This window comes from Odontomachus brunneus, unplaced genomic scaffold (genome assembly GCF_010583005.1).
Source record: "Odontomachus brunneus isolate Ranch 3 - 2012 unplaced genomic scaffold, Obru_v1 Obru_scaffold_054, whole genome shotgun sequence".
In the NCBI taxonomy this organism is placed as follows: Eukaryota; Metazoa; Arthropoda; class Insecta; order Hymenoptera; family Formicidae; genus Odontomachus; species Odontomachus brunneus.
In genome coordinates, this window is record NW_022639504.1 from 22047 (window position 1) to 32427 (window position 10381).

At 40.9% G+C, this 10381-nt stretch overlaps 2 protein-coding genes across 3 annotated transcripts in view; one reads left to right on the forward strand and one right to left on the reverse strand.

Annotated features, from left to right (window-relative positions):
• Positions 1-10381, reverse strand: part of LOC116845625 — a 38109-nt gene that overhangs the window by 10466 nt on the left and 17262 nt on the right. The gene's annotated exons all lie outside the window — the stretch shown is intronic.
• The window catches only part of LOC116845626 (sodium channel protein Nach-like), a 24776-nt gene continuing 15608 nt past the window's right edge, over positions 1214-10381 (forward strand). The window contains exons 1-6 of the mRNA XM_032818546.1: positions 1214-1612; positions 2192-2413; positions 5386-5528; positions 5701-5764; positions 9043-9217; positions 10157-10302. Coding sequence (XP_032674437.1) covers positions 2223-2413; positions 5386-5528; positions 5701-5764; positions 9043-9217; positions 10157-10302 — 719 coding nt within the window. The 5' untranslated portion in view covers positions 1214-1612; positions 2192-2222. The remainder of the gene's footprint in view (positions 1613-2191; positions 2414-5385; positions 5529-5700; positions 5765-9042; positions 9218-10156; positions 10303-10381) is intronic.

Sequence of the window (10381 nt, forward strand, 5' to 3'; positions counted from 1 at the left end):
AAAAATTTTTATATCTTCGACTAGCGCGGGCAGTTTAAATCGACAATTCCCGATACTTTTTTGACAGAATGTATATATATATATTATATAATATTATTAATAGAACTGTGATCCGAATTGTGTTTCTTGTAGCAACGTGAGAAAGATCGAGTAAAATCTCGAGATCTTCCATGCTTTCTTTACATTTCCATAAATACGTAGGTCCGTTGATATCTTAGTTTCATGATATAACGAGCATCGTTAAGGATAAATTCACGGAAGGATCTTCTAAGTCTAAAACATCGAGAGATAGAGGTGCGTTTGAATTCGTGAATCATAACGCGTTGGGGAACCGCGGGCGCACTTTGAGCAGCGGTTCCAAGTCGAGTACGTTGAATACGTGCGGTCAGACGCAAGTAGTGCAAACGGTTTGTAGGAAGACGGTAATTTGTCTCGGGCACGGCTATTCGTGAGCACGAATGCTCAAGCTGGTTTCCTGAGATTAAGAGGCAGAGAGGAAACGCGATAGAGCATTATAAATTTGTAATTACGACCTATTACCTAACCTCTAACAACTTTGACGAGCCATGGATATTACGTGCCGATAGTTCGCGAATGTAATTAACGAGTAACGCATCGTGGGTTGAGCTTTTCGAGAGATATTGCATGTCGCTAATCCAGCTGATGCCGTCAAAGTGATCTACGTTATTTTTTCTTGCATAATATGCACGTACTCTCCATGTTTATGTCCGAAGGCTATTAAAACACACTTTGATGTGACCGACACGTGCTTTTTGAGATGTTCTAAGACCTCTATATAGTTCAGCTTATTTATCCAGAATAAATATTTCAAGCCTCTTCCCCTCTCTTTGCGTTTTATGTGTGCGTGTATGCGTAAAATATTCCCTAAAAATTTCCAACTTTCAATTCCACTACCCTTTACTCCGCGAAGAGGATCGTACCGTACGATACGGCGAGGTGCTCGTGCCGCACACTTATAAAGTATTCATGACGTCCCCGAGAAGCGACAAACGGCGCAATTTCATAGCGCGATCGCGAGCGCGATACCAAAGTAGCGGAATAATAATTGAACGATGGCCAGATACAGATCTGATCCCGGTTGGATCTGTACCGTCACAAGACGTACGATACAACGTAGGGACACATGCAGGGTCCGGCCGTGGCGGGTTTTACTGCGGCGCCCGATGTAAACGACGCCAGTCGTAATCCCAGATGCTTGCGCGGCTGCTCGGGATATAACGTTGCTCCGCTTGTAACAGCGTGTAATTGCGCTTACGGGAGTTTCGTTCCCCGCGATATATACGCGTACATACGGTTCCTCTCGGTCGCGCGTGGCTTGTGTAACAGCTGGAGCAAGAAAAGAGAGCCGGCGATCGCGCGATCGTTCGCGAGAAGTTTTAATTACCTCACCGTCCGACACACCTATAAATATTTCTCCGACTTCTCGTAATTTTTGAGATTTTACCACGCTTTAGAGATGTAACGAGCGACGCGAATGCGTAAATTGTAACATCAGATCTAATCGAAGGCAGATTTGCTATCGAGTCCTTTTTATTTATAGATACATCGTGATCGCGGTTTGCCTTTTGAAGAGCTTAACAAGTGCCGCGTGGTAAGTGTGTTAGAGGATAATTGGATAAGAAATAAAACCTAGAAAATTTTTATAGGCAAAATAACACTTTACATAAGTTATACATAGTGTACTATGTGTCATACTTTTTTTTATTAGCGTAGCATAAACACTTTTTTTTCCTTTTTTGTAAACTAATTTTCTCAGATCTTGTTTTTATCTCGCGTGCTTTTAAATTTCTGGATAATATTCCCGAGGTCTTAATTGCGATTGAATATGCATGTATGCCGTTTCCTACACGCGATATCCATTCGATGTACTTTGGCGTTACACGTAGCAGATGACAGTATACGGTTTGACACCATATGGCGTCATCCGCCGTTAAATCATTCACTCATATTCCTGTGCTAAATTTACGCTGAGATAGAGACCGAATGTACACTTCTCCATTGATTCTCAATAATCGTAGAGGTAATAATTTGTTAATTTCTTTTTTTTTTTAATGCGTGCATCTTTTGAATTCAGTTTACGAATTGATGAGTGATAAAATGAACAAATTTTTAATAAGAAATTTACAGTGATTTGGTCTCTAATAATCACAATAATCATTTGTTATTATAGGCCATAATTAATCGATTTCTGAGTTTGCACGATGTGGATCGAGGGGGATTGGATTAAATCTAAGAACCAAGTCACCTTTACAACGAGAAATTCGCGGAAATCACGGGCCAAGTTTCACTGTTCCTTCTGCAAAGTTGTACTAAAATATCTCAAGTTTTACTGCCAGTATTCTAGTTTGGTTGGCGTCAAGTATCTTGCCAGTTCCCGAACTTGGTCTGAAAGGTAACTCGCGTGTCCAAAATTATCTTCACGATTTACTTTACGATTATCGAATCGTGTACGGACGAGTACGAGAGTTTGTGAGTACTGGGATATTTATATCAACGACGAAAATTACGTATTGCAATGTGCCGTTTCCTAACGTTTGAATAATTCCGATAGTGGCTGCGAGAAGAGCGCGGAAACAGAACTTTTGTTTGTCAGAGAAAACGTACATATTTAGAGTTTTTATTTTATCTTACAGAATACTTTGTTTGCGCGCGCACACACACAAAAGAAAGAAAGAGAAGGGGGAGAAGTGAAAAACAACTACAACTGCGTCGACTGTTAATGGAGTTGTAGTTTTACTCAAACTTCTTACTCTAAATATTCTGTAAGTTAAAACGAAAGCTTTAAAAGCATATTTTTTTCTCAAAACGGAGAACAGCTTCCGCTTTCTTTAACCGTTACGTTGATGAATAAATAATAAGCACTAAGCGTGCATTAGATACGCTAAGTGTTTTCATATTTCACGTAGTAAGCGAAGAGCAAGAGGACATGTCATATTTATGAGTTTTGAATTGTCTTTCGTGAGTTTAATCGATAATTATAGCGATGATTTAATAATGATTTGAAAATCCATAAGAAGCTCTCGACTTTTGCTACACTGAGAAAAGAATAGTTGAAAATTTATGCGAGGGATATAAAATTAAATAAATAAAACAAAATTGTTGTGAAATAAAGCTTATTTGTGTAAAATAAACTAACCAAGAAAAATCAGCAGATAATACCAGGTGTAGAAGTATGAAACCGGAATTTTTTTATACAAATAAGACGTCTGTTGTTCGAAAGTGATAAATAATACTTTATTCAAAATAATTTCCACTGTTTTGAACACATTTTTCCCACCTCTCTGGCAGTTTATGAATGCCGTGCCAAAAAAACTTTTCATCTTTTGAAGCGAACCAGTTATCTAGCCATTTTTCCACATTTTCATACGAATCGAAGCGTTGGTTAGCGAGAGCGTGTCCTAGCGATGCGAACAGGTGATAATCGGACGGAGCCAAGTCTGGAGAATAAGCCGCATGCGGTAGTAATTCCCAACTGAACGACTCGATCGTTTCCTTGACCCGTTTTGCTGTATGTGATGGGGCATTATCATGGAGCAAAATGACATTGTGTTGCCTTTTTGCATATTCTGGTCGTTTTTTAGTCAATGTTCGATTTAAATCGATCATTTGTTGTTGGTAGCGATTAGTATTGACGGTTTGACCAGGTTTCAGCAGTTCATAGTTCATAGTTCATAGTTCATAGTTCTTCGTTCCTCACGTCAAAATCACCACTTTTGAATTTTTTAAACCACTCGAAACACTGAGATTTACCAAGAGCATATTCACCGTAAGCTTCGACAAGCATTCGATGTGATTCTGCAGCAGTTTTCTTTAAATGATAACAGAAAATCAATGCTGTCCGCAAATCATAGTTAGTAGGCTCGAAACGTGACATGTTTAAGGTTATACAAAAATATACTAGAGAATGAAAGTTGGGGTTATGTTTGTTGACAATATTCGTCAGCTGTTAGGAGAATATAATAACGCGGCAGTAGCGGTCTTACGGTCACTAAACTGAACGCTGGCACCATTTATAGGGGAATTCCGGTTTCATACTTCTACACCTGGTATGATGCGTGCGTCATGATTTATTTCAAACAACGAGATTCTCCCGTGAATAATTCTATTTAGCAGTCACGGAATGAAAGAACTGCGATCAGCTGTCAGCGATTAGATCGAATTCTTTTCACGTTAGATCGTTTCCAAAGCCTTTACTTAAAAATAAATTTCATATCTTTCAAATAAATTCTCAAGTATTTTTGTCTCAGTGTACTAAATTCGCATCGAATATACGAGATAAAGTGCAAAATATAATAATTGCTCAACCTTCTTTAATTCTTTAAAAATACGATGCGTTCCGTGTCTCGAAACAGCTTATCTGTCTTATTCCGCTCTCTTAGGATCGCACGCGATGGACGTTTCGCGTCCAACAGCAGTCGCAACTTCTGCACAGCTAAACTTCGCTCAAGCGAAGGATTTATTTGGATCTTATTTACACATTTAGCGGCGTGAGCTCTCCGAAACTCAGCTCGCTTAATGCGATTATCGGACCTTTATCAAAGCGATTTGCGAGAACCGCCGCGCACGTTCGCTCGCGCGGATTAACAAGACGTGAACTCGCAAAATTACACATCGGCTGAGCATCGCGTAAGCGTAACGTATGATTAAAGTTGCGCGGTTTAACGAGCGTATTCCCGTTTCTCGTGAGATTAACGGTAGCGCGAGCGCGGAGGAGGTGGAATTCTTGGATTCACGGCGGGCCGCCGCAAATCAGGTCGTCCACAAATCACGAGCGTGTTTCGCGAAACGCTCGTGCGAAAAAGGCGAAAAGGACGAGAGAGCAGGGAAAAAAGTGACGAAGCATAATATTCCGCAAAACGGCGGAGTCACGTCGCGATGCAGCACGCCGCTTGATTTAATGTAACGTTATACACGTCACACACGTGACGTTAACAGCGCCGCGCGAATCCGGTAATGAACGCGTTAGGCGACGTTAAACGGCAGAGGGACAAATTATCGTCGTACTATGTTCCTGTTTGAAGTCTGGAATATTAATAAGCGTGGAAATGGCATATATTTACGAGTTAGATTTGGTTTGCCACACAAAGCAAGCCGTGATTTCAGTTTTCACTTCATTAAGATCTATATTAATAATCGTTACTTGAAACCTATCTCAAATGAGATACGCAGATCGGATTTTAGGTCTACATTTTGAGATACTCAGATTTGAATTTGGAGTTAAATATAGGTTCTTCAGTTAGTTATAATTATAACGTCATACGATTTAATTGACAACTTCAGATTTAACTTCGAATTTAAATCTAAATATCTCATATGAGACGAATTTCAAGTAACGACTATTGAGACGAAATACGTTTGTTTCAGAATCGTATGGATCGTGATACATTGCGTGATAATAAGCAGCCTCCTGTTCATAGTTCATTCCTCTTACCTTGCATTCGTGACGTCACCTATACTAACCTCCATGGACTCGGATGATTACCACACGACCAAATTAGATTTCCCAGGTACGGCTATTCTCCGAAATACACGTGTTACATTCAATACGTAATTGCAAGTAACAAAGCGGCTCTCTTTCTTTTCTTCCTTTGTTTTTTCCCCATTTGTGCCGCTTTTCAATTTTCGCCCGTTCGCTAGCAACGAGCACTAACAAAAGACACACGCCTCGGTAATTTTTAGGGATTGCCATCTGCTCCATCAACCGGATAAGTCGAAAATCCGCGAGCGCAATGGCAGACAAAATGTGAGCGATTTTGTGTATATTAAATAAATATGCACTCATATTAAATTATATTATACTCGTATATTATATTAAACAAGCGCGGCGGTGCGTGCACGAGCGCGAGGTGGCGGTGCACACACATTGACGGCCGGGACGATTCGTGATGCTTCGGATGCTTCGCGTAAACACACATGTAATTTCGCTCTGATATTCGCGCAACGATCCCACCGGATCGATCCGTATCGATCGCCGCGAAGTTGCCGGCTGCTTAACACGTGTATTATTCCGCGAATGTTCTCCGCGTTAAAACAGCTGCACGTTAACCGGCGCGCAGCGCACACATCCGTCAATAAATATCCCAATCGCTGCGCTGCACTGGCTCGATCACGAGACGAATTACTTTTGGATTATATTACGGATAATAATAAAGCGGCCATGCAAATATTTGCCGATGCCTGTTGGTGTTTCGTCAGAGCAGCGCTGCACGTTATCATTAACCTTCTCGATTACCGACGCGTTGCCGCTGGCTACTTTGAAACCACGTGAATTTGCGAACACGTCGATCTAATTTCACAGATTTCGGTTATCTAAATATTCGTAGATCGTACTCTGCAAAGCAAACGCAAAGATTCCAAGTTCGCGATTACAATCCCACTGCAGTCGAAAAATTCCTCGCCGCGTCGAAATCTGCACCCTATTTTCGACCTCGATATTTTATGTAACGTCTATTTTGACACTCTTAAGGCTGTATCAATCTCTTTTGATTCTAATCAATCTCTTTTAACTACTAACTTTGTAATGTGGAGAAATTTTCTTTACAACCTACAAAAAGGACTTCGAGTAATTGGTACTATTTAAAGGCCAAGTAGAACTTCAGTTTCTATGTATACATTCCCGAGTCGAGATTTTGATATTACTTTCTATCTCGACTAAATTCAAGACCTGTTTTGATACTTTGAAGTCTACAACAACCTCTCTTGATTCTATTTAATCTGATAGCTTCGCCGAGAGGATTTCAATTTTTGTATGTATCAAACATACATTGATCAGGATATATAGATGTTAGGAAGTTCAGATCGACTAAAATTTCGACTCGAGCCAATTGTTCCGCGATTGGTCGTTGTAATTATTAAAATGAAGTGTCCGGGAACTATATTAAATGACTGACGGCGAGATTGATGTTCGCGGAAGATTAACGACGATGAACAAGCGACGGAATTTTCTACGATCGGAAGAGAGGGATGCCGTTGATTTGACAAACGATACGAATGATACGTTTATGGTCGATGGACGCGCGTGCACGGTCGAAAATAGGTCCGCTAAACACGCTGGAATTTCTGTAGGATCATTTCGACCGGGCAGGTAGGGTCGACTCGTACCACGGTTGACGTGCCATATATATGGGAAGCTTAATCGACCGATCAACGCGTCGGGTTCCTACCGCTTTTTACCTTCGCGGTGAGTCAATTGGCGCGGCCGATTATCGTTAATTCGCCCAGTACAAGCACTTGGAACGCAATGAGAGCGGATCGCGCATTGATAGAGAGCGCAGAATCGTGGTTACGGCTCATTAATCGGGACGTTAATATCCGAAAATCCAGGCGTTTCGCGCGACGCCGTCGCCGCCGCGCTGCGCTCCCGGCGCTTCGACTCGCGCCAACTTTTCGCGGCTCGTTAATAGAGGAGACGGTTACGGAGCCGTTGACTCGGAACCGGAAGCCGAAGTTTCGCCAAAGTACGCGCGACGCGAGTTTCCGCCTCGCTTGCGCGTCGATTAATGTCGTTTCGATTTTTGTTCGTGCACGAGTCGCCTTAAGCAGAATGCGCGACCTCTTCCCGGCCAGTAACTGGCTAGGAATTCCGGTTACTAGCTCGCCAGTTTAGGCGACGGTTAGCCAGCAACTAGACGGTAAAATCAGTCAATTTCTGGCCAGTTTTAACCAGTTTTTAATCAGTTTCTAACATTTTCTTTTTTTTGCAAAATTCTATCTTATTCGATAGTTTTCATCGTTTGATCCTACATTGCGAAATTATATTATATTTTATATAAATATTTAATATAAAAATAATGTAAAACTCGTATTTGAGAAGGTTTTTCACGTGCAAGTTTATTCACTATTGATTTGGTTGTTACTTTATTCTTAATTAGCATTTTTTTCTAGCTTCTGGCTAATAACTAGCCAGCATTTTTCTGCCCAATTTTTGAACTCTAATAAATTCTAGACAATAAAAACCGGCCAGTTTTTAGTTAATGACCAATTTTTCCTGGAAATTTTTCTATTTGAAACATCGCGATGCATCGAGCGTCAATTTTGGGTATTAGACGTGCCGACGTTAGGAAACATTGTGAGAAAAAGAGCTCTTTTTCTCTCTCGGCTAATGCTGTCGGGATAAGCGCCTGGAACTTTTAGAGCGCCGCTTAATAATTGCACGCGTGTGTATTTTGCATGAGGCACACTGTGCTCCCGCATTATCGTCCGAAGCCGCTGAGTTCGGGGATTTTCTAAAGTAATACCGTGGTTTTCCATGGCGGCCAATTACCGTTTTACCGCGAGCATTAGCGAGAGCGCGCTATAATAACGGAACGGTATCGAATGGAGTGGTGTTAAGCGAGTTCCCATTGCATTTTTAACATTATGGAACATTTCGTTTCTGATATTTTTTTTCATGCATAAGCTCTTACGTGATTTTTCGCGCTCTGTGCGTTTCAATTTGAATATTTCTATTAAATATTTCCCCGCATCTGAATTCGTATGCAAATTCCTCAAACTTTTTTAAGCACATTTTGAACGAGACAGAGATGAGAAAGGCACGACACGCTGTTCTGACAAAGAATTCCCGAATTTGATTCGAGACGTTCTCAAAATCGTCGACTCGTACAGAAACGTTGTACCTGGTGCTGCATTTTTACACGGGTTGTTGCATAATTGAGTAGCTCGCTGCTGCCGGCTGCATTAAATCGCGATTGCATTTTATGACGGGGCGTAAAGCAAGTCAGTACTTAAAGAATTGTTCTCGCTTAATTCCGCTCGCTTGTAATCGATATTACTTAATTGGAGTATGAGAATGCAAATTTTTACGACGCTATTAAAATGCCGCTCATTGCTCGCGATCGCTTATTAAGCGGTCGACCGAGCAAATTCATTAGACCCGCGCGAGTCATTGAAATCGCCGCGATTTCAACGCGACCACCGGTGCACCCGCAGCTTTCATTGTGCACCAATTAAAAATATTTCGACAGCACAATTTGCGACATGAATTCACCGGAAGCATCATTAAACGTTATTTCCCGAAATCAGTTTTCATGCAAACGTCACGAATTTGTCGGCTGATGAAATCCTCACCTTGCTCGCTCAATTGGGCAACCTATACGCGTCCGAATTCCAAATGGACGAAGATCGCAATGAGGAAGTCCATCAACTTTTAACGACTTATCACAAGGGAGATTACGATATAACCGACATAATGAAAACTGTACGTATGTAAAAACGAGCAACATTTACCAAAATTTGACCTAAATCAATGTCACTTAACCGAATATTCTTTTCATTATGCTCTCTTTCTTTAGGATTTTCTACGTTGTGAGAGATAAAAGTACTAACGCCTGGACATGTTTTTTGGATATTCTTATTGTTTTGACTGTTAAATACAGATATTTAAACTTTTAAGGTAAAATATGCATATATATTCAATATTATGTATACAGGATGAGAGAGAAAAAGAGGATTATCTGTAATTTTAGATTTTAAAATATTTCTGTTTTTTATATTAAAGAAAAATGAGTAGAAATAAATTGTGCGGCTGGAAGGGATGAATATTGACCAACCACGCAATTTATTCCTTGCACATTTTCCTCTAATATAAAAAAAAATAACAGAGATATTTTAGAATTTACCGTTAGGTAATTCACTCTGTATACATTCTACGTTAACAGGTAAATATTTGTATTTAAAAATCAAAATAACAAGAATATCCAGAATTAGGTACGTGCCCAAATACATTGGCACTTTCACTTTAACAATTGAACGACCGATTATTCTGAATTTGTTAAATCTTAAATCATGAAGTATAAAATGATGGAAGTCTGAGTAAAAATTCGGCGATTTCAAATGCAAATTTCCCGAGTAGCGTGATCGCGTTACTATCGAGGCATCTGCCCTTTTTTGCGGATGTCTCGCGCATAAATTCGTCCTAACTTTCGGCTTCCTAGCGACTCGAGCAAACAGTAATCAACCTCTGCGGCCGGCTTTATTTATACGCGATATAGTCGCGCATTAAACGTGAGGCTTCCCGGGAGATCAATTAGAGCATTATTTGCACGGCATTTCGCGTGTCGCGCTCGGGAAGCGTGTTATCGCGCAGGGAGTTGTCGGCTATTCACGGCGACACGTGTCGCACGACTGAATTTTCCAGCTGTCGCCGCAGTGCTCGATTATGCTACTGAAATGCAAGCTGCATGGGAGAGTCCGAAACTGCTCGTCGCTCTTCGCGTTTCGCAAGTCGCAGGACGGGTTTTGCTGCATCTTCAATTACGCGCGTGAAGATGACGACATTCCCATGTGAGTATCCCGCTCTCTCTCCCTCTCTTTCTCTCTCTCTCTCTCTCTCTCTCTCTCTCTCTCTCTCTCTCTCTCTCTC